A 27,578-nucleotide genomic window follows, 5' to 3' on the forward strand; every position below is an offset into this window, starting at 1 on the left:
GGTAATACTTCAAAAAAATGACAGCAGGGTTAACTTAGTCTTCCCTTGGGACCATAGATGAACACATGGGTTCTGTGAAAAGACACAAAGAAATTTTAATCATCTCATTTAGAAGATGATCTGTTTAAAGGACACAGACTTGAAATGCATCAGGGGCAAATTTCAAAAGATCAGGAGTCAAAGATAAGCATCCAAAATGCAGAGTACTTATCTGAAACTTATTGGGACTACTTGTTGCCCTGTGAAACAGTACCAGAAATCCTGTACCAGTGAGCCATCTGCAGCAATTTCACAACTTGCTCTCAGGCTAGAAACTTAATCTGTTTGGTGGTAATTCCTCACCTCTGGATCTTGTGTAATGCTGAGAGCACAGCACAAGAACTCAAACTCCAGTAACTTTAGAATCTCCTGTCATGGAAATGCTAACCAGACATGTCAGAACTCAGTACTGCTCATGCAACAACAGGAGCTTGGACAAAATCAGTCACTTTCTCCAGAGAATGCAGATGATCTGAAAAGCAGCCCTTTCTCAAGAACTTCTGTGGACAACAAGTCTTCTCCACAGCTAGAAAAGAAACATCATCTCTTGGCATCTGCTAGAGAGAGAAGGGAATAATGGACCAGGCTTTTCCAGGTTTAATTGAACATTTATTTTCTAGCACTTTGGACCTTTGTGTTAAAACCCATTAAGTTAAGGAGTGTAGAAAATGGTATGCAAAAACATATTTGCAAAAAATTGGGTACCTATAGTGGGGTAAATAATGGTCCTGATAAACTGCTTTTGTACCAAGAAGTAGAAAAATGTGCCTATGTACGGGAAAAGATTCCTAGGAGACTACTTCTTCTTTTCGTTTTTTCCCCTATGAAACTAAAACTGACTTAAAAATTAAGTGCGTTCTGCGTGGCTGGGGCTCTGCGTGGATCCCCGCACCGCTGCGCTTTCTGTGAGGCACCAGAAGCACGGCGGGCACGGAGCTGCGGAGCCCGGGCACGGCAGCGGGCAGGAAGGGGCGGCCGGGGCAGCGGGAACTGCAGCCGGGCAGCAGCAGCAGGCACCGATGATGCAAAGGCCGCGGTGCAGCCCAGCACAGCTGGACACGCGCGGGGAGCTGCGGCAGAACAACTCCGGCCGCTCACCCTGTGAGGCTTGGGCACCCCGCTCCTCTGGGCACCCCGCTGCTCTGGGCATCCTGCTCCTCTGGGCATCCCACTCCTCTGGGCACCCCGCTCCTCTGGGCACCCCGCTCCTCTGGGCACCCCGCTCCTCTGGGCACCCCGCTCCTGTGGGCATCCTGCTCCTCTGGGTACCCCGCTCCTGTGGGCATCCTGCTCCTCTGGGCATCCCGCTCCTCTGGGCATCCCGCTCCTGTGGGCATCCCGCTCCTCTGGGCATCCTGCTCCTCTGGGCATCCCACTCCTCTGGGCACCACAGCCCCCACCCCCTGCTCCTGAGGTCGATGTGACGCTGCGAACACACCCTGTGATGGCAGTTTTGCCTCCTGCTGTGGGTTACTTAGGTTTTCCAAAATGACGTATGATGAATTGGGAGGTGGAAAGAACAGGGAAGTGTAAAGATTTATTTATTTTGTTTGATTCATTGTTCCTGTGGAGGGAAGTACTGCTCAATAAGAGAGCGTAATTTAGATTGCCAGATTTCTGGGTGGAGGCTCAAACTGGTGCAGATTGTTTGGTTCTGCAGGATGGGTTGTTTTCCTTCGGTAAGCAAAGCTAAAATTGATTCTGACCTATACTGCTTCTTGCCAGAGAGGTTTCCCTCACGCTGAATTCCCTCTTGGCTTAGACATCAGTCTACTTGAATGATCCCAGCTCAATGATAATACAGACTTCTAAAGAACCAATGCATACAAGCAGGTATCAAATCTACAAGCACAGCTATCTCGTACGTAATGGATGTGTTGAAGAGTCATTTATCACCTGCACAGCTCAGCCAGGAAAGGCTGCTATTGCAATCACACAGTCAAATCAACTGCTGTCACTAGAGTGCCTTTATGCAAGAACTGCAACTCAGGAACAGCCAAGGATTTGCCTTTCTAGCTTGATGTATAATAAAGGCTTTTGTCAGCAAAAAGTACGTATATAATGATGATGTTCAGTCCACTGATGGCTGGACTGCAGACCTGGCTAAAGTAAGGATTTTGCCTGGACAGTTTTAAAAAAACTGGGCAAAGATCGCTTGATTTGCCACAGGAGCTTAAGAGACCATGAGCCAAACTGTTAGTGTCCCCTCCACCCCAATGCACCTCACCCCACATCTGCAGCCTGGATCCAGCCTTGATAAAAGCATCCTCCTTGCCCACATTTCTACAGCAGCTCCAAAAGCATGAATCAGTATTAATTTGGAGTGTTGAAACTGTGTTAGTGTGTCAGTCACTTTGTTTCACTCTAAAGAAGCTGTTTCCATAGCACAGCACCTGTAGCTTGTGTTCTGTGGCATGATTCAGTCCCAAAGCTCAGGACAAATACAAATATCCTTTATGTTTGCCCACTGCAGGGTAGATCGCATCTAAATATCCCTTGCTGCAAACTGAGAAACTGATCAAGATCAGTATTACCAAACACTTCCATTTTGCTGGTTTTTAATAGCTCATTACAATTCTTCTAGTACTTTGGAGGCTGAAAGTTCAATATAGTGCCTATAAGTGCATTTATATGCTTTCTGTGACTGTATTTTTCTAATCCTTGGACTCAAAAATAGCAAAAATTGTTTGTAGTAGGAGACAGCAACAACAATATTAAAACATATATAAGCAATAATGGGAAAGTGTACTAAACCTAATGTTAATTTTTGAATTTATTTTATACAAACAAAAATGTAAACTTGGGTTTTCCCCAGCTTTGACTATATTTTAGATCTATACAGTCAGAAAAATTTATATGAATACAACATACTTTCTATGTAAATATGAAGGGTAGGAATCTTCAAAATCAAAATGACAGATCACTTGAGTTATTAATCTCTTCTTTCTGAGTAGGAAAAATTGTTTTTCAGATACTTTTCCATTACATTTATTAAATATCTTTGAAATGTGGTTTCCTTTATTTTAGATTAGAAGTTGCACACACCTTCAAGAAAATAGTAGTGGTAGAAAGGTCAAGCAACTTTCTTATCCATGTCTCCATACAGACTCAAGGCGCCTGTGCTGAGACTTCTCTGCCTCAGGGAGGTTGCCCAGCTCTGCTTTGCTGGCGAGATCTGATAAGGCTGCAGGTTGGATTGACAAGACTGCAGGCAATGACAACCAGCAAGGATGTTCCAGCTGTCTCCCAAGCATGGCTGGAGCCTGCAAATGTTACTGCTGTAGCACAGCCTTGTGCATCAGATCAATAGTCAAAAGTGGAGGAGCATCAGTGGAATATCAAAAGCAGTTTTGGTCACTTTTCGATCTGATCTCATCAAGGTTACAGAGTTTCCATGGAGGACTTGAGGATTTTCATTAAAGTGCTTTCCTGCACTGAATTTTTTTCTCCTGGCATTAAATGTCTCTCTTTCTTTGGGACATGGCAATACCTACTGCATGAGGAAAACAGGAGGTCCCACAAGCATGTGGAGAAAGTTCTTGGCTAGCAATGCAGAACTGAAAAACATTCTTTACTTGCTTACTCATTTGCAAAAGAGAGAATATTCCTGAGAACTCTGTTATCTCTGTGACTGATCCTTGGTGAACAGCCGGCAACAAAATGAACTTTCCAGAGTGGCTGAATATCAAATAATTGTGGGTTGCCTGGACTAGAGAACAGCACCATCACCACTTATCTTGTTATGACAAAATGAGTTAGCATATTTGTGATTCTTTACTTGGTAAATGTAAACACTAGGGGTATGTAGGGACATATCATTTTCTTCCATTTCTCAAAAATAGCAAAGCTAAAAGTCTTCTCTGTAAGTGCAGTGTTTTCAAAAATTAGAAAAATAAAGGATGGGAGAAAGGTTTCTGGGACTTGGTTTTCTAATTTAATAACTGGAAGAATGGTTGCTTCCATTCTTCCTGTTTTTTTGTGTCTCTAACTTGGTGGGTAGATGGAAAGCAATTTAAGAAACAGGGAATTGAGTTACATCCAAGTTTAAAAAAAAAAAAAAAGAGCTATTGAACTGAAAGAAACTGAACTTCAGTGTTGAATTAATATTACACAGGGGTGTTTCCCAGACTTACTTGATGATGGCAACAGCTCTTTACAGATGGGTGTATGTATTCCTTGAATTTACAGGCAAGCTCGAATTCATGAATTCAAAGCTGTGCAATCACTTCTTTCATCTTCCTGTTATACACACTCACTCCCCTAATGCTCTAGCTCCAGCCTCCCTAGTCAGAGCTGCAGGTATCCTACAGGCTTCTTTGCAGGTGCACCCATGCTAGCAGGCAGCAATAGAAATGGGTGCTTCTGATTTTCCTACATACTGAGGTAGGAAAGTGAGCTGAGCTGGAAGCTGCTGTCTCTGGCTGGTGCCCATGTACTACTTTCAAGCATGTGCCCATTCTCAACAGTCTGAGAATCACAAGACAAATCATAGTAAAACAGAAAATGGACTGAAAAACAACAGTTTCAAACATTTGGCTCCTTAATGCAGCCCAAGTCAGGAAGCAGAGGCCAGAGTAGCCTGTCTGTAGACTGAGCTTTAGTATTGCACATCTGAATTTCTGTCACTTGTGTCAGCCCATGAAGGGAAAAGATTCATCAGTGTTACTCCTGACTCCTGTGTGTGCAAAGACCATAACAATAAAGCAGATTATTTAGAGTATTCAATTGCCATAATCATCATAAAGATGAGGGAGTTGTAACAGCAAGACTAAGTTGGAGAAAAAAAAAAGCATTGACTTGCAGGAAACAGAATTAGTAAACCTAAAATCTCAAAGAGCACATTTTAAAAAAAAATCATTTGACAGCTACTCTGAATCTTCTGACTGCACTAAAAAAAGTGACGTTAACTTCTGTGCTGCTGCTTTTTCTTAAGCAGAAGTATGCAAACTAGCTTTAAACTTATCTCTTATCTCTGTACTTGTTGTAATTGGAATTTTCCAGAGGAATTTGTCTAGCAGTTGTTTTTAACAGATGTTCATTAAAAGCATGATGAAGCCCCATCAGGGAAAATAAATAGCAGTGCTGTGACACTAGGAACTCAGTTGTCATCATTAGTGATGAAAAAAAGATAACTGTTTGCCCTGGCCAGTAGTGTTTTGGTGGTCTCAGTAAAATCTAAGACTGGGGAAAACAAGTTAGACCAAATTCTGTGAACATGAGTATTCTATCATATTCATTCAAATTATAAAAACCTTGATAAGTTATTCAGCTGTCTACAATACGAGATTTTAGGAGCACTTGCTGTGTATCTGGAAAAAGAAATTGCCTGTCATCCAACTGGAAACTAAGAGTGAAAGATTGGATTCCTTGGATCTTTAAGACAAAAAGCTTTCAACCTCCAGAGGAGGACATGGTTTAATGGTGAACATGGTGATAGTGCTAGGTTGGCAGTAGGACTTGATGATCTTAACAGGTTTTTTTCAACCCTAACAATTCTAAGATTTTTCTTAATTAAACAACTAAAGATAGTCCCAGGGGACACAGTCAGGGAGAAAGATGACACTGCGGGTTCTCTGCGTATTTCATGCTACCTGTGCAGCTGGTTTCTTCCACGCTGAGAAAGGAAAATGCTTGAAGAAAGGGGGAGGAAATTCTACAGGAAATTTGGTAAAGATTTCCTTTTCTTGTTTTTCTCATGGAAGAAGGTGACCTGAACTCATAAGAATAAAAAATAAATGCTCCATGAAGCCTCATACAAATCAACTTCTTGTCAAAAAAGCCTGCTCTTCTGCATGCAACACTCTCACAAGTTCTAATGGAACAACTTAATATAATTAGTTCCATCCAATCTGCACAACTCCATCACTGGTGTGCTGCTTTTGCAATACCAGAAGCAAAATTAAGCACGACTGAACTCTTTTCCTGTAATGTCATGTTGCTATACAAACAGCAACTGGCTTCAGGCTACAACATCACGCTGCCCTTTGAGTCCAGGTTAGTCTGTGCAGGGTGGCTGCACTCCTGGGCCTCTTTGGAGAGGCAATGAAAGGACACTGTGGGTGGTAGAGAAAATAGAAAGTAGGAGCAAGAAGTGGAAATCTATTATATGCCCACAAAGCTTAAAGGGAAAGAATAAACAAAGCACTATTATTCCTTCGGTTGCTGCTTTTTTATAATTCATTTTCTCACTGGTTTTTTTTTTTACTAGATTTCTTTCATCTTCCTGTCTCCTGATCTTTCTTTACCAAAAACCCACCACGTTGAGATGCACTCAGGCTTAAAAATTATTAAAAGAACCACACTGTACTTATCCTCCCAAGAGTTCCTTTGTGCAAAGGCACTTCTCTGCTTCCCTGCTGACTGGGGTGCTGAGCCAGGTAGCAAACACACAGTGAATTTCACTTCAGCAAGTATGCTCTCTCCTGCACTTGACCCTGGATCACTGTGGGGTGCAGAGCAGGGGTGTCTTTTGGGGAACCCCTATCTCCCTGTGCCCTGGCATCAGGCAGAGCTTCCTCAGGAGAGGCTGTGGCAGATGCTGATGGCTGCCAGTAGCAGCCTTCCCCGGTGGGCTTGCCCCAGGATGGATTTGAGAAGGCAGAACATGCCACTCATTATGGGCATGTGGTTGCAATGGAACACAGCTAAGCTGTGCCCTGCAGGGTCATGACAAACAAAAGTCTCAGAGCCATAAATAAGTGCCTGGGGATTTAACATGCTCAGAGGCAAAGCCTTGAGCCCGTGTTACCATGCACAAGGCAGCAGTGTTTTCTAAATGACAAAAGGCTATGGATACCTGGAAGACGAGGTGTGCTGCTGAAACATCTCAGAAGGGTCTGTTTGACACTTACTGCTGACTGTGCAACCAGGGAAGACAGAGACATCGCCAGAGGACAACCAGGTCCTGCCGTGCCTGTCTAGACTCCCATCCACCATGCAGCAGGCTCAGGTGTGCCAGGCAGGCACCTCCTCCCCCACAGCCGGCCGAGATACTGCGGAGCCTGTCCAGCTAATGCAGGGTGAAGGGACCCGGCTTCTCTGAAGCATCTCACATTGCACATTTACTCTCCTCAATACTTGGACCATTATGAAGGGCAAAAGCTTGTATTAATGAGTTTATCAAGTCAGCAATTTATATCAACAAGTAGGCAGCAAGATTTTCAGGTATCGGGTTTACTTTTTCCTGACAATGTGGAGAAATTCTTGGATTAGCAGCTAGCAAAAGGAGCAATGGGTGTGTGGCATGCATTCAGAAGCATGAAAAGAAATGCAAGGAGGTGGAAATGTATGCCTGATAAAGTTTCAATTTACTTGAGAAGCTGAATTTTACTGTCCTAAGTGTAAAATACGTTTCTAAAATGGAGTTTCCAGAAGATCCTATTATTATTTCATCATCACTGAATTTATAGTACTTCAGGGAAGGCTTCTGTTTCTTAGGATACCTCCCAGAAGAGCCTGGCATTGGAATGCTTGACTCAGTAAATGCTTAACTTGGTGGTGTAACCTTCTTTCCAGCAAAAGTGTAACCTCTGGTTATTTTTGCAGAAGAAGACATTTAGAAATATCTATCTGCACAGTATTTTTTAATTAGCTGAAAGAAGCCCAATTTCTTTCCCTTAAAGGAGACTTTGAAAGTAAATTTTGTGAGTCTTTAGAATATAATTAAAGAAATTTACAGAAGGGATTTTTTCCATGTACGATGAATGACATACATTATACAATATTGTACAGATAGGCCAAACTTCCAGTTCGATTAATCCACCTACTTTGTCCAAGGCACAATAAACTTTCGGAAAATACCTCCTCTATACAAAAAATAGGACCTGAGCCAAAAGGTAGACACTTTTGAATAGTTTTTTAATAGCCAGTTAAGCCAAAACTGCCTTTCCTGTGTGCTTCTTCATGAGTTCAGACAAAGGTGTGTATGTTTCAATATATGCTGAAATAACCATTTTCAAAGATGAAAATACTCCCTTGCCTGATATTCTTATCAGACAGAGACCATCAAACAAACTCTTGATTTGGAAAACTTTAAACTCAAAAGAGGAAACAGCCCTAAAAGCAATTGTATCCAGAGAGATGAACTTTACAACATAATACTTGCCAGTGAATGGTAACCACAATTTCATGCTTTCAGGCCAAGAACAGCTGTACTGCCTAAGTACACTATGAGTGTTCCTTTGCATTATTTAATCCCTAACACCCCACTTAGTTAACATACAATGTCCTCTTTCTTTTATCTTTTATAAACTTAATTAAAAAGTCTGACTGGGGAGAATTGTTTGTAAACAATTCTAAACAATTCTCTTGTCAGTGGAATGACCTTTTTTCCTAGGTATCAAGTGTCACAGTTTGAGTTTCTCTCTTCACCCTGTGAAGCCTGTATTAGGAAACAACAAAGTAAACAATAGAAAGAAAAGAGAAAGGCCACCAAGCTCTAGACCAGCTGAACTTAAAGGACTTAACATAATCTCAAAGCTAATTGAAACAGTGTGGTAGCCTTTCTGATTAGTCTTATATAATATTGCAGGCTTCCTGGAATACAATGCACTCTGCCCCATAATTGCCCAAAATTTCAAATGAATCCGCATCCATATAAAGAAAAGGTGCTGCATTTTGGACCAATCTAATTTGTACTAGTAGCTCTTCACAGTCCTACATTCAACCTTTTAACAATGTCAAAATTTTAAAGAAAATGCAATAAAAATAAACTGCCTTTGTGATGATACTTTTAAAGCTGACCTGTGCTGGATGGGAAGATCTGTTGCTACCAGTATAGAATGCAAGTATACAAGAGTTTTTGTATGACCCCAGAAAAGGGAAAAAACCCTTTTATTTGTGACCAGGGATTACATTCCTACTCTCCACTACTGTAAATTTGACAATGATTATCACAGCTAGCTGATATGCACTTAGATTTAAGAACTGGGATTTTGCCACTCTGTAGAGTGAAATTGCATTGACTGATGAAATTTTAACCTTACAAATGTCAAGTTTTGCTGCCCACAGGAATTTTGCATTGGCCCTACTCCCCATGCCAAGTAAGACAATAAAGTTATCAACAGGGTAATATCACATTTGTGGAAATAGGCCAAGTGGCAAATGATACATATCTGAATTTCCTACTTTCCTTTCACAGAAAAGTTATTGCTAAATGTAAAAACCTAAGAGACCTAAGTGAAAATAAGTAGGATTGTTGGTTAAATAATTTTAAATCGCTATGACTCTCTTAAGAGAAAGAAAAAGCAAAAGCATTAACTGGAATTCATTACACTGTAAGAAGTAGGCACACCAATCTCAAGTTACTATTTTCAGCCTAGTATGCATAATAGGACAAGAGGGCAAAGGTAGAAATTAAAGAAAAACAAATTCCAGCCGTCAGGAAGCATTTTTCACATGAGAATCATAAATGTTGGAACACTCTATCAAGTAAGGTTAATGAGACTAACAGCTAGCAGCCAAGGAACATCAAATTAGATGGCATCATGGGTGGATGACAAAAAAAAAGGAAACAATTTTGCAATTATCCCGAAGGCAAAAATGCTTCTGCTATTCTTTGCCGGCCAACAAACATAAAAGGCCACACTTGCCTTTCAGTTACATCTGCAAAATCCAATTACCATCCCTAGGGGAATTGCACAGCATCAGTGACAGGATAACCTGGTCTAGGGGTTTTACGCAAGGTATGCAAGAAATGAGAAAGGAAGTATTATTTTTCCTTAATTGGCTGTGATTTAAAAACTATGTTAATTTATATATATAAAGTACCTATATAATAACATAATGAAACTAGTAAACTTGTAACATTAAGCACTTTCATCTACCTTGCAAATGTAAAACAAAAGCTCAGAGACTGATTTTAAGGCTAGATCGATGTGGTTAAATAAATCTGTGTTCATTCTAAGAGTAATCAACTACTGGAAAAATTTAGTAGGGGCTGTGGTAGGCTCTTTGGCACTTAAAACACAAAAAATACGGACAGGATGTTTCTCCAAAACTGGCACTGTAATTCAAACATGAATTAAATTCAGGAAATTCTCACAGCCTACTTTATAAATATGAGTCTTGCTTTATATATTCCATGTATTTCTTTACACCAATATGCCACATGAATCAAGTGTTCTCTATCAAATTGAGCCTGTACTTTCAGCTGATGATAGGCAAGGGCTACAGATGAGAGATGAAAGATTTACATTTAGTGCTGTAGGTCTCACACAGGTGTAATGTGGGGGGGTGTCACAGGATACTCTCTGCTTATGTAACTTCACCCCAGACATAACTTCATTGGTTGAGAACAGATGTAGGTGACCAGTCTGGGGACATACTCTGACTCACTTTTCCAGGACCATATTTTCAACTTCTGGTTCTCAGAAATTAAAACTTGAACCTCCTTAAAGGAAGGAATATGTTTATCAGCACAGAGAGATAAGACATATGTAGGACATACAGCTATAAAACCAGGAAAGCCAAAAGATGTACGTGATGTTAAGTCACTCATTATTACCTGAGGGAGGCTTGAAAAGCAGAACCTTAGTAACGATTAACATGAAATCTCACTGTCAGCACACACTGGAAGAATTTCTATTAATTGTTACCCTGAAAACTAATTCCAGTCAATCCTATTGTGTTCTGTTGCATCCCGCAGCAGCTAACAGAAAAGGTCAAATGCTTAGAGCCTGACCCAAAGTGTGCTTAAACCCACTGACTTACAAGGGGTTTCTACAAACAAGTTGCACTTTAAATCCTGACTGAAAATATTAGGCCGTTTGATAGCACACACTAAAATTACAATTTTCTGTTGAAGACATCATGCTGTTCTACTTAAAAGCTGGTAGCACAAAATGGCTCTCATAACACTGTAGTTAATTATTAAAAAACAGTGGAGCCAGGGAAGTATTGTGTTTTTCAGCTTTAATTATTTAGACTTAAGTCAACTGGTCATATGTCCTTAATAATTAGACAGAATCCACGCAAGAATATACTGAGATCCCACACCACTAATTCTTTACAAATCATGCTGAATATACTGTCTGGAAACGTGACCTTTTGGGGCATGTTTAATGCAGCACATAGCAATACAGCACAGAGATTTAAAAAACAAGTTTCAAGTGGGCTGCCTTGGGTACAGTATCTGGCCTGAATAGCATAAGTTGCAGTGCATTTGTAAAATCTGCTGGGGGACTTCATCAGGAGAGTTCTTGCTGCAGAAACACACAGCTTGCTGAAAGTAACTTTCATATTAGTGATGTAGCCAGCTCAGTAACCCGTAGTGGTGGCAATACCAATCCAATCCACTTCTTTCCCTGTTATTTTCAAAGCTAGAGATGTTACAGTTAATATAAGTGTAACAGTGTGTGTGTTGAATATAACTGATGTGTGTACTGAATGCTAATGAGGAGAAAATGGTTAACCTGCTCATAGACCAACAGGGAGAATGAGTTCCTTCTCCCTTGTATGCTGGACCAGGCAACACACACCTTCTGCATCATGCAGATTGGGGCATGACTCACAAATTAGCAGATCTGAGAATAATGCCAAGTTGGGTGGGAGTGTCAACCTGCTGGAGGGTGGGAAGATTCTGCAGAGGGATCTGGACATGCTGGATCGATGGGCTGAGCCCAACAGCATGAGGTTCAACAAGAACAAGGGCCAGGACCTGCACTTTGGTCACAATGACCCCAGACAAAGCTACAGACTGGGGGCAGAGTGGTTGGAAAGTGGCCCAGCAGAAAAGGACATGGGGGTGATGGTCAACAGAACATGAGCTGGTGTGTCCCCATGTGCCCAAGAAGGTCGGTGGCAGCCTGGCCTTCTCAGCAATTGTGTGGCCAGCAGGACCAGGGCAGTGATTGTCCCCCTGTACTCAGCACTGGTGAGGCCTCACCTTGAGTCTTGTGTCCAGTCCTGGGCTCCTCAATCCAAGAAGGGCCTTGAGGTGCTAGAATGAATCCAGAGAAGGGCAGTGGAGCTGGGGAAGGGACTGGAGCACAAGTCCTATAAGGAGCAGCTGAGGGAGCTGGGGTTGTTTAGCCTGGAGAAAAGAAGGCTCAACAAAGATCTCACTCTCTACAACCATCTAAAAGGAGGGTATAGCCAGGTGGGGATCGACCTTTTCAACCATACAACCAGTGACAGGACAAGGGGACAAAGTCTTACACTGGGCCAGGGGAGGATTAGGTTGGATATTAGAAAGAAGCTCTTCACAGAAAGGTTGATGACACATGGAATAAGCTGCCCAGTAGAGCCACTGCCCCTGGAGGTGTTTAAGGAAAGACTGGATGTGGCACTTAGTGTCATGATCTAGTTGACAGGGTGGCGTTCGGTCATAAGTTGGACATGATGATCTCAGAGGTCTTTCCAACCTCACTGATTCTGTGATTATCTGCACCATGACTGCAGTAACACCAACACCACAAGGAGGGACATGCAGCAACTCCTGGGTTGCTCATGCTCCCTAGTTAGTCAACCATGGATCTCACCTTGGGGTTATGTTTTCATAGAATGGCTTGGGTTGTAAGGGACCTTACAGATCATCTAATTCCAACATCCCTGCCATGGGCATCTTCCACAGGAGTAGGCTTCTCAAAGCCCCATTCAGCCTGGTCTGGTTGACTTGCAGGAATGGACCTTCAAAAACTGCTCTGGTCAACCTATTCAAGTTCCTCATCACCCTCACAGTAAAGGATTTCTTTCTAATATCTAATCTACACCTAACCTCTCTCAGTTTAAAGCCATTCCCCTTAGCCCTATCACTACATGTCCTGATAAAGTTTGTCTTCATCTTTCAGGCCTCCTTTAGGTACTGGAAGACTGACAGTTTTTAAGAGTCTCTGCAGCTCTGCTGTTGTGGAGGCTGATGGACAGTCAGACACTCCTGCTTGAAGGACAGCTACAGGAGTTCACAGCAAACCCCATTTCAGGTCTCTCACAGCCTTGGTTGTGAGCTCTGTGCTGCAGCTGGGCTCCTCAGGGAGCTGCTCCCTTCTTCTGTTTGTGAAATGCTGGAGCTTTCCCTTTCCTCAGCTCTCCAAATCTGGTATTTGTCTTGCTGCTTTTGGACATGCAGAGATTTTGGGATCAGATCAAAAGGTCAGAAGTCTTTCCTGCTTGTGCTCTGGAGCACAGTTTTTGTGCTCACTGCTCATCTGAAAGATGCTGGGACAGCTGACACTACTAACAAGACTCTATGCAAAGGCTAACCAGACTATCTAAAATTACATTTGGTTCTGAAGTGCCAGAAAAAAAGGACATTTCTTGAAGCTATGGCAAAACTGAGTTTGTCTTTTACCCATGAGGAAAAAAAAAGCAAGCAACAATCTTGCACTTTTATTTTAATTCACCATTTTCCAATGTCCCTTCTTAGGAAAATTACTCACTTTTGACAGCAGACAAACTTGGAAGTAGGAAGATACAGTAGGATTTCTGAGATTGAACAGCAAGATTTCTGCAGCTGAAAAAACTTCAGGTCAATCTGATCACAAAAAGACAAAGAATGGTCCGATGCCTGGCTTCTTAGCTATTGAGAAATAGAACTTTCCTCAAAGAAAAGACTAAATTTATATTTACAGAAGTGCTGCGAACATTGAGGGATCTTTAGATGACAGTCAAATATTTTTTGGTCAGGATGGTCCCTGTCCCTCTGTTAAATAAAAAAATCCTGGTTTTTCTATATGTGCATAAATACATTTGTGGAGTTTCTGCACAATAATGGGGTTGCCCATTACCTGCATGCAGCACTGTATCTTCCCACAGACTGTGTCTGCAGGGTAAGTAGTGAAACTACTTGGCAAGGGCAATTTTATACCTTTTTTTTTTTTTTTTTTTCTGAGGAGGATGAGCTTTAATCCCCCAAAATTAATTATGCTATTCTATGAAATTATGTGTCCTTGTCTCAATGGAACATTCTTTTTGGAGCCTAATGAAATATCCTTAGCCTCAAGTCTAAGAACACGTGTCCAGGGCGGATCTCAGTCTTCTCATCATTCATAACGCATGATGACTGTATTTCAGTTCCTCTCTCCTTGTTTACACACGTTACTGACTTTATTGAAGACAGTGAATGATACATGACTAATGTGGAAATCATGTTGAATGAAAATTAAATACCTTGAAGAAGTAGTAAAAATTACATCATCCCTAATCTGAGATGGTACAGTTCCACTGCAGCTGACAAGCCTCATGGAATCCATCTCATGGAAACTGGATTCTATACACAAAGAGCTCCCAGCATGTCAGTATGATGTTTCTGGCTGCCCGTGATTTGGTCATTGTAACTGCTGTATGTTTTCCCTTGGAAAAAAAGAACAGACCAGCTGGTTCAAAGCATGAAGCAGCACAGGATCACGCAAGCATGTTGCTGTAGGGCTCACAGGATTCCTTACTCAGACATATTCAAGATTGCAATCCCAAAGTGATTTATGATACAGCCTCAACCTACTTTACTAATCACCCATCTACTTACTTGTGATTCTATGTGATACTGTGTCCCTAAGGGACAATACGAACCTCAAGCAAGAGATTAGAGTTGTAAAAGCAGAGGTAACGTTTTCTTGAAGAACGGCTACTATATTATCCTCTTGAAGACACAAAAACAATTATTATGAGCAAGTAACAACAAGGAGAGTTTAAAGTTTCCCCTCTTACACAGAAACATAATCAGATCAGTGTTGGGCAGATCATGCAATGGATGGATGGTGAGATGTTTGAATCTCAATTTGATGACATAAATTCATAAAAGGAAATAAATGTTAATGAGAAAAATTATTTTTCCCTGGATTTCTCCCAGTCCATCAACCATATAATCTTATTTAAACATTAATTTCTTAAAAAGGATTCGGGTAAAGGTGATTTGATATGTAAAAACAGTACCATATTTCACTCTTTTTGAGTCTAATGTCTGTTTACTCAAAAGAAAGGGCTACTGACCCTTTTAGTCCTTCAGTCACTGAAGGGATGAAGGCCATAGAGCTCTCTCCTTATTCTCTAAGATCAAGGTAAAAGCTAAACAAATGATGTTATAGTAGACCTTTTTTTTTTAAGGCAGTATTAGTAGCTTAATGGCTAAGGCAGTAAGGCTATGATTCACAAAGAAATAAAAACCTCTTGCCATAGGAAAGAAGTGGAATAGAAAATAAGAAAGAAACCTAGACTGGAAGCTGGTATTGTGTGACTGACAACTGGTAAACTCCAGTTCACATCAAAGGAGGACAATTAAAATCCTTACCTTCTCCTACTCACCTGTCCTTGACTGCATTCTAAAACCACAAGGTAAAAGAGCACATTTTTGCCATGCCCCTCACCTATTCCATGGAAAACCTCTCTGGAAAGTGGGGCAGTTGAAGAAGATGCGCTGCAGTGTTGACACTCCAGAACAGATTAAGGTGCAGTTTGGGTGTTCGACATAAGCCAATAAAACAAGTGAGTAGTTACACATTCTAGTCACTGTCCTTTTGTTGAGAAGGACTACTGTTGGATCTAATCTCCAACAGGACACGGAGCAACTGAGAGGCTTTCCACAAGTTTTTTATTTCATTATCAGTCTCAGTGAAGGCAGAGACATAAAAGATGGTAAAACGCCATACCAACAGAAGCCAAAGTTCTTTTTGTTATAAGGGCTTTTAAAAGTTTTTTAGCCAATAGGCTAATGCTAAAAGCTTACACGTATCTACTTAAGCCAATCAATAAACACTACATGTACACCTTACAGCATACAATAGTTGCTTGTTTCATATTTTTTGCAGCTCAGAAAGTTTCTATGCTCCAAATATTTCAAGGCCGAAAATTCAACTGTTTTGAACCTCTATTTGTGTAAGCTTATTGCAACACTGTGAAAATCCTCTGCTTTTTCAGTTCCCACAGACTACTTTTCCTAACACTTAGGATGAGTAAATAGTTTTTTGATACCTCTGCTTTTGCAATTTGACTTGTGACCTGTTGCCATTCACACCTTCTTATATGTTTGTTTTTGTCCTTTATTTTGCTTATATGAAGTAGGTACCAACAGATAGGCATGATAATGCCATTAATCATCACATAAAACTTAAAACAAAACTATGAGGAAGGGTTTGGGTCTTCCTTGGCACAAATTTCCTATTTAAATGGGTGACAGTGCTGCTCAGTTCTTTTATTCCATTCTTACTCAGGTAAAACTCTCCAATACAATGATGCATGTGAGAAATGAGAGTGGGCCCTGACTTCAAGCCAGTCAATGTCAATCTGAGGCACACAGCCTGACTATCTGTACCATTCAGCTGTCAGAATGGTCTCATGAATGCCTGCACCTTGGGCTAGGAAGCTTTGGCTTGCTTTGCTTGCAAAGACAGTTTTGGCCATAGTGCAGGAGTCAGCATAATGTAAGGAACACAGGCAGTCTCTAAGGGGCCACCCTGTTTTGGAAACCAAAGAAGCTATTACTGTTCAGAACATGGACAGCCTGTGCCAACTGACCACAAGGCAGAGAATACACCTGGGACTCTGCGGTTTACTGTGAGGGACACAGCCAGAGAGGGAGCAGCCTCTGTGCCTTAGCAAGCTAAGAGATAACAGATGTGCTGGCTACCTCATGGGCACGTACAGAGGACAGAACATTTGGACAACTTTACACCGACTTCTTCACACCTATTCTCACCGCAAACCTGCAAAGCACCTGGTGGAAACATAGTCTCAGCCCCACACTGCAAGCAAAATTCACTTCCTTCTAGTCAGCGTCACTTAAGATTTTTTAAGTTTCATGCAGCGACGTTTGGGCTGTTTCCAGCAGACTGTTTCCCTGGCTGCCGGCTTGGGGAGATATGCAGGCTTCCCATGCTCTGCGGCCCCAGCGGCTATTCCCAGCCCTGCGCGGGAGCGGCATTCCTTTCTGCCCACTCCCTGTGCCGAGGCTCAGCCCAGGACACTCCGGCAGCCCTCGTCAGCAGCTCTGCTCTCCTCCCAGAACTGCACCCTGGGGTCTCTGTACATGCGCTCAGGATGCCGTGAGACTCAGACCAGGTGTCTGAACATCAATTACATGGGGTCAGCGAGGCTGCAGCTTGAATGTGGGAATGCCTTTCCTCATCCACATGCAGCGTGCCCGGGGACTGCACAGATGGATCAGCAGGAGCCAACACTTCACTGAGAGCAAGACAAACACCAGTGTGACAGGCAAAGCCTGTGAAGCTTTCCCGGTTTCCTGTCCCTACCTTGGAAAACTATTCTGCTCCCCACAGCTGCAAGGCACAGCAAGCATGGGCAGGACCTGACAGTGGAGACCCAGAGAACTGACAATTTCTACAGATGCCTTTTTTCCTTCTTTTTATCTCCGATGAACAACGGGTTGGTTTCCAAGCCTGTGTTTCCACAGGGGACTGGGGTGTGCACCGAGGGGGTCAGCTCTGTGTTGAACCAGGAGCCGCAGCCTCCAGAGGATGGACAGAAGGGCAGCCACACTGCTCAGGCACTGATGGCAGGTCTGCAAGGTCCCGGAGTCCCATTAGATGTAAAAACTCATGAGCTCAGAGCTGTGCTTTGTGACAAGGCTTAAACCTGAGTTAGTTGTTTTGTAATGACACAAACTAGAAGATGACAAAAAAAAGCACACCAAAACCCCCAAAAAACTCCAACTGCAGAACAAAATAAATGTGCTGCATGCAAAACATTTCACTTTGCTCAGCGTTCCTTTTCTGTATACAGCCTGATTATATATTCAAGTAATTTTGGTCAGACTTTTAAAGGTCTGGTGAACTACAAAGGAAAAGTATACTTGGAATAAAGGACTTATTATTTGGCTGCATCATCTAATAGTGAGAAGAGGTGTGGGTAGGACCTGCCAAAATAAGCTAAGCCATATTTATCTGAATGATCTTTACTTGCTAACTTCAGAAAGTTACTTCAAAATAAAGGTCGGGATCATTTGCAAATAAATAGGATGCCTGAAATATCCCAGTAAGCGTGCATCCTTGGTAACTGATATGATCTAAATGTTCTTCTGATCTCGTGTTTCTAAAATAAAAATAGAACTTGTTAGTAAGCTTATATTGGAAATCAGGGGGTTTTCTTGACAAAAAGTCCCCTGTTGAGGAATTATTCCTGGAGAGGTATACCAAATGATGCTGCCCTTCCAATTAATATAGAAGGTTCTGGTCAGTTTTTAAATTCTGTTCCGGCCCTCCTAAAACATGCTGATTTCTGTAAAATTGCCACAAATTTAAAACTTACACATCTGCTTTTCCAGCTTCCCGGCCTCCCTGCAGCCAGCTGGGCTGCTGCAGGCCCTGCTGGCTGCCTGTGCCTCAGGCTGGCTCCATCCCACCCTGGGGAGCCCCGGGTGCGCTCAGTGGGCGCAGGGCCAGCCCCGGTGCAGCTGCGCTCCCGGAGCGCTGTGAAATGAGCTGTGTGGGAAAAGGCCTGTGACAAGTGGGGCTTCCCCCTTGGCCCGCCGGCAGCCTGGGAGCTCGGGCCGAACGCTGGGCCTCAGGGCTGACCTGAGCTGTGCTCAGCTGTGCCAGGCCGCCCTGACCTCCTCCAGCCCAGCCTGGCCTCTGCCTGTCTCCATCCCCACAGCCCTGCCCTGCCCTCCAGGGCCGTGTCTGCCCTCGGTGACCGCCCGGACCCGCTGGAGGTCCTGGCCACCTCCCCACCCTGTCTGTGGTCTCATGCCTCCCAGCTCCCCTGCCCACACGGAGCCCTCTGCTGCTGCCCAATCCACAACCACGTCACCCCCCATTCCTGGGAAGCACAGAAGTAAAGGCAGAAGCTGAAAGACAGCATAAAACCAGGCGTGTTCAGAAGATGTAGCAGCCCAGTCAAGCACTATGACTGTCAAAGAGGGGAAACTGCAACCGAAACATGATTCTGCTGAAGTAGGGGAAATTAATCACACAATTGCAAGTTTGCTCATGAATTGTGAGAGCGTTTTTCCTTGCCACACATTGTTTCTAGGGTGTGAAAACAAGGAGATACCTTTGCATCAAATCAGCGCCTTCAGCTTCCAAATGGACAAAAAAGGGCGTGTGGAAACCAATAATGTTGGTCCTTGGTCACTCAGAAATGCTTGCGTGATAAAGATCACATACTTTCACTGTGAGCTGAGTCAACTGCTATCAGCTAGGTGCTGCCACTTTAAAGAAAATAACTATTGATGAACATCAGGAAATACTGCAAATTTCACTGTGCTTTTTACTCCTGCGGAGCAAACAGGGTACTGTGAATAAAGCAAGGCACAAGAAGATAAGCTACTTTCTTAGGCAAAACGATATAAGCTACTAAATTAACATGAACTCTTAGAAGATCTTGGATCAGTATAACATGATATGAAGAATGCTCCCCTCCTTGGCCAACTTTTGGCTTGTCGAAACAAAAGTAAAGAACTAATTAAGAATAATCTGGTCTCAAGCAAGAAGTTAATTACTGCAAAAAGACCTAAACCCAACACTAATACAAAATGTGCTCTGAACTACTGAATTAAATTATTTGTAACAAATGTGTTTGCTTATAGTATATCTGAATAAGCCACAATGTAGCTTTACATTTTGGGTAAGGCAACTATCTTTAGGCCTTCAAATAATAGTAGTGTGAAATTTAAAAAATACATAGCAGGTTTAGCATCATAATGCATGAAGGCTTCTTGTAAAATCACTACACAATAAAACCCAGATGCCTTACCTTAAAAGCTCAATGAAAAGCAATGCTGAATTTCTGAAACTGCTTCAGCTACTTCCAGGGTAAGGTGAAAAAACAAGTTCATTTTATTACATGACAGTTTACCTTGCCAGGGTTCTTGTCTCTCAGTATCAATATTTTAACTCTGAGAATTCTGGAAGGCTGACAGAACTGGGTCTATTCTGCTACTACATGCAGCATGACTATATGACATGCCAATTAGTAACTCAACAAAATAGACCTCACTTGAATATATTATAGTAAGTATTTGAGCATAATTCTGATCTAGAAAGAAGAAAGGGTGAGTAAAGAACGTATGTGTGACTTTGCACAGAGAATTTAAAAAACATGAACACGCACAAGAAACTTGTCCTCATCATCACTGACTTCAAGCAGATACAATATTTTGCTTTTGGTGTAACCTGTCTTTTGTTCTTGCATGAATAACTTGAATCAGTTATATGATATACTGGATATGACTGTATACGAAGAATAGACTCTCTCATTTTTTCACACAGTAGTGAAAAATGACTCTTAAGAAATCTTTCAAGAAAGAATGATTAATTAGTAAATTAGAATCAGTTTCATAGTCATGGCAGAAAAAAAGCATTTCAAGGAATTATTTGAAGCGTAAAAAGGAAAAGACACATTTAAGAAACTCTCTTACAGATGAGTGGAACAGACAGCACACAAGAAAGGAGGGACCAAATAGAAGGAATTCAAAGCTATCAACCATGACTACATTTCCATGTGTGCAGTACTGGCTGTGAATGTGTTTGTCTGTCTGGCATCATATGATGCTGATGGGAGAAGTCATGGCTCTTAACAAAAACATAAATTCCCACTCAGGCAGCCATCCTGCTGCCCATCCACAACGAGATACAAACTCTGTGACCCACAGCATCAAAACAGCACTGCCAGACCAAAACATGCCTGTTCACGGCAGAAAATGAGGGGCTTTGCCTTAAGCAGCTGCCACTGCCTGCATTCAGGATTTCTCATAGCTCTTTAAGAGAGCTGCTCCCTCCTGTGAGCTCCACGACCAAACATAAAAAAAGTCCTCTCTAAACTACCAAGTAATTCTTCCAGGGTTCAAAGAAATTTGGAAAAAAGCAATCAGATGTGCTAGGAGGGTCCCCAAAATGCTAGGCATTTTTTCAAGGTATCCTTATTCCGTCTGATTTTCTCTACGGAACACCACTTTCACTCAAAGATGAGCTCAACTATACACTTATTTAATCAGACATACACAAGCCATGTCTGTCAGTGTGGCTAAACCTCAAATGAAGTTGTTCTAAAACTGGATTGCAATGTATCTTTCTGGGGAATCTCCTAGGCTATTTCTGAAGCAGCCCACAGGTAGGGAGCCTGGTAATTCCAGGAAGAGGTGGATTCACTTTGCCTTCACTAAGTAAGTAATGTAGCAGATGAAATCAATACATCAGATTGAGGCCTGCTTCCTAGATCACCTGGGCAGTATGCCTGCCTTATCACATTTTTCATACTGTGATCCCAGTGCCTACATTTGCAGTAGGCACATTAAGCAGGATGGGCCAAGTGATTACTCCACCCTGGCTTCTTTAGCCTGGAAATCCTGTGTTAATGTAAAAAGTCCTCCTGTTTCAACCAGACAAAACTTTCCAGATGGAATAAAACAGGACACATCTGGGAAAACCTGGATGTGAGATAGCCCAGAGCATTGACACATTTCAGCTCAGAGCAATAACTTAGGCACCCATGTCAGCAATCTAATTTCACTATGAAACCAATACAAGTAGTACATCGTTACAGTTGGTTTTATTTCTGCTTTTAAAGAATTATTGCTTCTCCCACTTGATGACATCCTCCATGATATATCCCCTTACAATCTCACAGAAGTGAAGAGAATTATATCTCATGCACTTCACTGTTTTCTTTCTATATATCTACATATGGTCTCCTGTTAAAATGACAGTTATGATCTGCTACTTGCTGTTATTTTTGCAAATGTTATTCAAACTTATTCCCTCTCAATTTTTTTTCTTTGATCTGACAGTTACTCCATTTCCTTCTTTGCTAGGATTCTATTGCTCTCACCTAAATATAACTTGGAAAATAAGTAACTTTTGTTAGAGACAGTTTAAAATACATACTAAGAGGACACCAATAAAGTAATCAAAAGTTGCAAAACATTCCTAAATGTTACTTAGGGAAAAGTGTTTTCCTTGTAAGACAAAAGAAAAAAAAATCAGCATTAGCAGAAGATACATTGTCTCTGAGGAGAAAAAAAATACCCAAGAACGATATTTTTGATGTAGTATTAGCAGGGACAGAAAAGGAGAAGAAATCTGTCAGCTTGGTTGAACTTCAGGTAATTAATAGTACTTAATTTTATTTAAGCCAGGTGAGTAATTAAATCTACAATTCAGAGTAGTTCCAAAGTTATTTGAGGCCTTTAACATCACTATCCAATGTACGCCAAAGAGCGCTAAAGATAACTGAGCCTGATCCACTCCATTTGGCTGTCTGTCCTGGCACCTCCATTCAGGGACTTCTCTTCTTTAGTTCTTCAAGCCTGCAACCAGCATCCTCTTCTCTTGCCAGAGACACCATTTTTTTCTCTCCCAGTTCTCTGATATCCTAAACATCCTCCTTCTTTTTCTTCCTCTCATTTCTTTTTCTGCTGAGAAACATCCGTCTCCCTAACAGCCAGCAGCAGCCTGCCAGGCAACACATTCAATCAAACTCTGAGTTCTGCTCTTTCTCTCTCCCTCCTTCCTGGCCTTCCTTAGTCTCCCTCCAGTTTCTTCCTATGTGCAATTTTTCTTATTCAACACCACTTATGTCCAGCTCCTGTAACTGATTCACACATATATGGCTGTCAAAGTCAACAGCACTGCCTGTCTCATTACAGGCAGAGCCATGATTTTAAAGACCTGGTCCTACAGACTCTAATAACTCATAGCAGATTTTTTAATTCAAGCTAATAAAATACTTCATAACATTAGCACATTGATAGTAGCTCTGGTAATTATTCAGGTGCTGCTGCTTCCCACTGACACCCACTTTGTCACTTTGCAAACACACTTGACCAGAGTGGTCACTGCAAGGAGAAGCCCAACCCTCCTCCCACCCCCAGCTGTCTGATTCCAACGCCATGCCAGCCCAGGTTTCTATGAATACAAGTGATGATCTGACCCAGGATAAAGTTAGTTCTCACTCCCTTTTTGGGGTAGTGAATAGTACAAACAAGGAATTTTCCAATTCAGTTTACCACACGACTACAGAAAGACCTCAGCTGGCCAAAGGAAGGAAGCAGTATATGAGTGGAAAATAGGATAAATATTGTCGTGGCAGTGCAGTTCAATTTTTCATGGAAACATGACCAGACTTCCCCATTCACATTCACTGAGGGGTTTAATCTCCTACACAATCGCCACCTTAGAAACTACTAGATCTGAGAAATTAAACCTTCAAGCAAACCAATTTACTTTTTCAAGGTTCTCTGGGAAAACCAGCATGTGGAGAGTCAAGCAGCCATGATCAGACTGCATCCGTTAACTGAGATAGCTTGAAAACCTCTTCAGTATATCTCTAACACCACAGCCTGCAGTCTACTGTAACACCACCAAGGAGAATGGATTAGTCCATGCTATAGCTAAAACTCAGGTATCATACTATGCTCACTACAACACAACTTCATAAAAGAAGAGTCATAATGCCACTGGTTTATGTCAAGTGATCCCAGTGATATCATTACTGGGCATAAAACATTTGCAGTTATCACTAGCCTGCTCTGGTTTCAGTAGCACATGGTAATTTTATCATCCACTGAGCACTGTGCAGCAGAACAATGTTTGTGTCTAAATGAGGCAAAGACAAGCAGCACGTGACACTTAAGGTTCTTGCTCCTGTCCCTTCCCACAGGGCTGTGGGTCCCCAGCTGGACAGCTCTTGCTCAGGCACGATGTGGAGAGATCAGCCATCCCCACAGGCCGATGGGCAAGTGCTACAGTCCAACTGCAGCTGGAGTGCAGGATTATCGTGTGTCACAACACCTGCTGCAAAAGCCCTAGTATTTCCCATTCCTTAACACAGTATGCCATCTCACCACAAAGATGTGGCCTACCATCACACATCTATAAGGAGTGGAAAGTCATAAAGTTGCAGACAGTAGGATTAAAATATAAGTAGGATAGCTTTTGAAAAAATGTAATCAAGGTCCCACTAGCACATGACCACAGAGCCTTACTCACACTTGTGGCTGACCAATAAATGCAGCCACAAGCCAAGCCTACCAACCTCAGTCTCCTATATTCAGGTCTGATCCAAAATTTATTGCCATTAATGACAATCTTTCCATTAAACTCACCAAGCTTTGTAACATGCAAATGTTGCACTCTCCTAAGCATATCTCTCAGATCTTTCACATCCTTCTAACAATGATGGAAGAGTTTAGTAACTTCTGCTTACATCAACAACTCAGGGAGATAGCTGCAACCACCTATATAGCACATAACACCTATTTTTTGATTTAACAATTTAATTTAAACAACCATTTGTTTATAAACTCTGACTTGTAGAAATAAGCTTCACAGTCCTCAGATGAGGCTTGTATGTAACTGAAGACATTTCACCTGCAGGTTAACTTTACCAAAGTATTCATTGGTCTCTACAGCACTGCATTTTTGGTGTGTTTCTTACAAAAATAAAGAAGTTGTTGGTTTTGATTCTCTATTGCTTTAACAAAAACCACCCAATTTGAGCAAAATTAACAGTGGAATACTTCAAACAACCTCACACTTGAAGCATTATGCTTCTCTGCTGAACATCATTTTGTTGAAGGCAGCAATCTGTAAGGCTTGCAGAGATGATTTGTTAGTTGTTTCTTTTAATAGAAAGATAGATAAGCCATCTGGCAAGGAAAATGCAGTTCCTCACTTATTGGTACCAAGGAAACTGCTTTTTCCTCCTCTCAGTAAAAGTCAGAAGACTTGTTACTTACAGCGTCCACTTTGACGGCTGACAGCACAACTTCCATCAGGATCAGCAAAAGCCCCGTATCCCTGCAGGGAAAGGTGAATAAGGACGATATTGTTTTAAGCTAGCGCAAAACAAGCACGTGATAACGCTCTGCACTTAAAGGTGACAATACGACTTTAAAAAAGTTATTTCCAAAAGCCTACCGAGCGGAATTACTTACTGACAAAGGAAAATACGTGCACTAGGAAGCTGCGAGATGTCCATTTTCGCTCCTTGCCTGGCCGGGGACTCGCCTCAGGGCTCCCTCCCGCCGGACGGCCGCCCCTGCAAGGCAGAGAAGCGCCCGCTCGTAACGCCGCTCCCCCCGCCGGAGGTCTCCGGGCTGGGCGACGCCGCTGCCGGAGCAGGGAGCGGCCCCACCGGCCGGGCCGGGCCGAGCCGGGCCGGGCTCCGACCCGGGGGGAGAGCGGGGCTGTCGCGCCGCTCCCCGCGCCGCGCACAGAGCGGAGTCCGCCCGGCGCGCAGGCACCCGCGGGGGCGCGGACCCCGACGGGCCGTGCGGAGCCGGCGCCCCCGGCCCTTCCCGGGCCCCTCCCGCCCGCCCCGAGCCCGCTCCGCACCGCTGCGCTGCCGTACCGTGCCCTCCCGGGGGCCGCGGCCGTGTGCGGCGAGGAAGCGGCGCGCCGCCCCGCTCCGCCCGCGCCCCCCGCGGCCCACCACACACCCGCGGTGGGGACGAGGAGGCGGAAGAACTGCGGCCAGCGGGGAACGGGAGCGGGCGAGGTTGCGCCCTCCCAGGGTCCCCGCCCGGAGGGGAGGAGAGGGGGGGCTGCCACCGCCCATCGTGTACGGCGACTCGAGTCCTTCGCCCCCGAGGCATTGCAGGCGCCGCGGCCGCGACGGAGGGAAGAGACGCGCATGTGGGGCCGGCCCCGCGGAGCCCCACTCTGAGTCGCCGGCGCCCCGCCGCCCAGGGACCGACGGCGCGGTGCGGTGCGCGGCAGCATGCGGCTCTGGCTGGGCTTCGGGCTGCTGCTGAGCGCCGAGCTCAGCGCCGTCTCCGCCGCGGTGAGTACGCGGGGGCGGCTCCTTCGGGCTGCGCGATCGGGTGCACAAGCGGGACCCTCTCACGGGGATACGCGGGACGGGACGGGGAGCCGGCGTGGGGCCTCCGCTCTCGGGGCAGCGGGGCAGCCAGGTGGGCTTCGCGCGGATGCGCGGTCACTCCGCGGGGCTCCCCTGCTCGCCGGCCGTCCGCGGGCGCGCAGCGGAGCGGAGCGGGGCGGCGGCACCGCGCGGGGATGGCAGCGGGCTCCGGCCGGGACGGGCCCCGCAGCGCTGTCCCACGGCGCGGCGCGGAGCGCCGCTGGCTGGGCAGGGAACAGAAAGCACGCACCCACCCGGGACTGAGAAGTAGCGAGTTGCATTTCCACGGTTAAAAAAAAAAAAAAAAAAAAAAAAAAAAAAAAAAAAAGACTAAAAAAGAAACAATATTAATAATAGTTTAGAGTTGGCTGCTTGGATTCAAAGTGCTGTGCACGCTGCCTTTGACCCCCGCGATGGGCAGTAGGCTGGGGACTGGGAAGGATCCTAATGTTAATGGTTAAAGTTGAATTTTGGCATCTTTCCGGATGGAACTAGATTGTGGCATAGACTTGTAAAATCGAAAGCATGCAAGTAGTCTGAAAGTTTTGCTAAGGGAGCTAATTTTATCACTGTGATAATAGCTATTAGCTGTCCTTAAGTCTAAAGGACTCTCTTTCCTGGCGCTCCTGAAGTATTTGGGCCGATCCTTCCGTACATCTAAAGGGCAGTTGACACAATAATTTGAAATAGGTTATCTTTTTGTGTCTTCTTGTTTCCTTGAATTTGGTTAAGTTGATACTGTATTTGTGAAATTCAGGAGTGCAAAAAACTTGTCAGTAGATGTAGACACATGGCTTTTTGTTAGGCTTCCTGCTGTAAATGTAAGTTCTTGTACTAACATTTCAATCAACAATGGAGGTATGGGAAAGGGTTATTTTAAGATTTTCTGCAATTTCAGATGAAATTAAGTCCTATAATGAATTTTGATACCTCAGTGTGACCAATGGGATGGTATGTATGTATTGAATCAACTGAAGTAAGCAATGCACTGAACTTCTGATGTCTTGTCTGTTGCTCCTAGGTTGATAATATCAGGCTTACTGTGATTGCAATAAATCACTCAGTGGTGAATCCTCTTATGCATTTTGCCCATCAGTTGGCATCAAGCTGATCAAACTTATTCCCTTAAGGTTATAATCAATTTTAATTAATTAGAGTATTTTGAAGTAAACTATTTACATTTGAGTTCTGAATTTGGTATATCTAGAAAGAAGAATACCTGTCTGTGAGATACATTCCCACCTTGTGCTGTAAAGTGAAGTCACTGGGTAAACCATGACTGTCAATCAAAGACACAAAACTATGTAGGGATGAGGTGCTTATTAAAAGAAGATACAAACTTTAGTATCAGTTGTACAATTTGAGGGCTTCTGTAGCAACTGTGAAGAGGCTCTGTTCTAGAAGTGTCTAGCATGTGCTGGATAAATTTTTCCATTAAAGTCAACACTTAAAATGTAATCTGAAGCTGTTAATTATATTATGAAGCTATTCTCATAATTAGCTGTTCTTTATGTGTTAAACTGACTGAAGATTTACAGTTCCTTGTCCATGCCACCAGAAAACACAAGTATGCAGTGGAAGTTGAGCTCCTTGCAGTTGTATTGCCTTAGATAAACTTTCAGCTGTACATGGGTGGCCTTTCAATCAATTCAGTTCTGCTGGCATTGTCCCCAGCTCCACACTGTTGGCTGTCACTATCAACCACACAAAAGGTGATGGGGATGGCTGTTAGCCTGCACCATACCTTGTGCGTGGTGATGGAGAGGCTGCTCCTTGGAGATTCTTCAGCTGGG

General features: G+C 43.3%; 2 protein-coding genes across 4 annotated transcripts in view; one reads left to right on the forward strand and one right to left on the reverse strand.

The window, feature by feature from the left end:
• Positions 1–25,477, reverse strand: part of COL4A2 (collagen type IV alpha 2 chain) — a 140,286-nt gene extending 114,809 nt beyond the window's left edge. Inside the window, exons 1-3 of one of the 3 annotated variants that reach the window (XM_063392789.1) lie at positions 25,364–25,477; positions 24,860–24,963; positions 24,662–24,722 (exon numbers count right to left, since the gene is read on the reverse strand). In XM_063392789.1, coding sequence (XP_063248859.1) covers positions 24,662–24,722; positions 24,860–24,903 — 105 coding nt within the window. In that variant the 5' untranslated portion in view covers positions 24,904–24,963; positions 25,364–25,477. Of the gene's footprint in view, positions 1–24,661; positions 24,723–24,859; positions 24,964–25,259 lie in introns of all 3 variants that reach the window. The other 2 variants (XM_063392787.1, XM_063392788.1) reach the window with 2 other exon arrangements.
• An 87-nt stretch (positions 25,478–25,564) lies between these two features.
• COL4A1 (collagen type IV alpha 1 chain) overlaps positions 25,565–27,578 on the forward strand; it is a 119,848-nt gene continuing 117,834 nt past the window's right edge. Inside the window, exon 1 of the mRNA XM_063392790.1 lies at positions 25,565–25,707. Coding sequence (XP_063248860.1) covers positions 25,645–25,707 — 63 coding nt within the window. The 5' untranslated portion in view covers positions 25,565–25,644. The remainder of the gene's footprint in view (positions 25,708–27,578) is intronic.

This window comes from Prinia subflava, chromosome 3 (assembly GCF_021018805.1).
Source record: "Prinia subflava isolate CZ2003 ecotype Zambia chromosome 3, Cam_Psub_1.2, whole genome shotgun sequence".
Classification (NCBI taxonomy): Eukaryota; Metazoa; Chordata; class Aves; order Passeriformes; family Cisticolidae; genus Prinia; species Prinia subflava.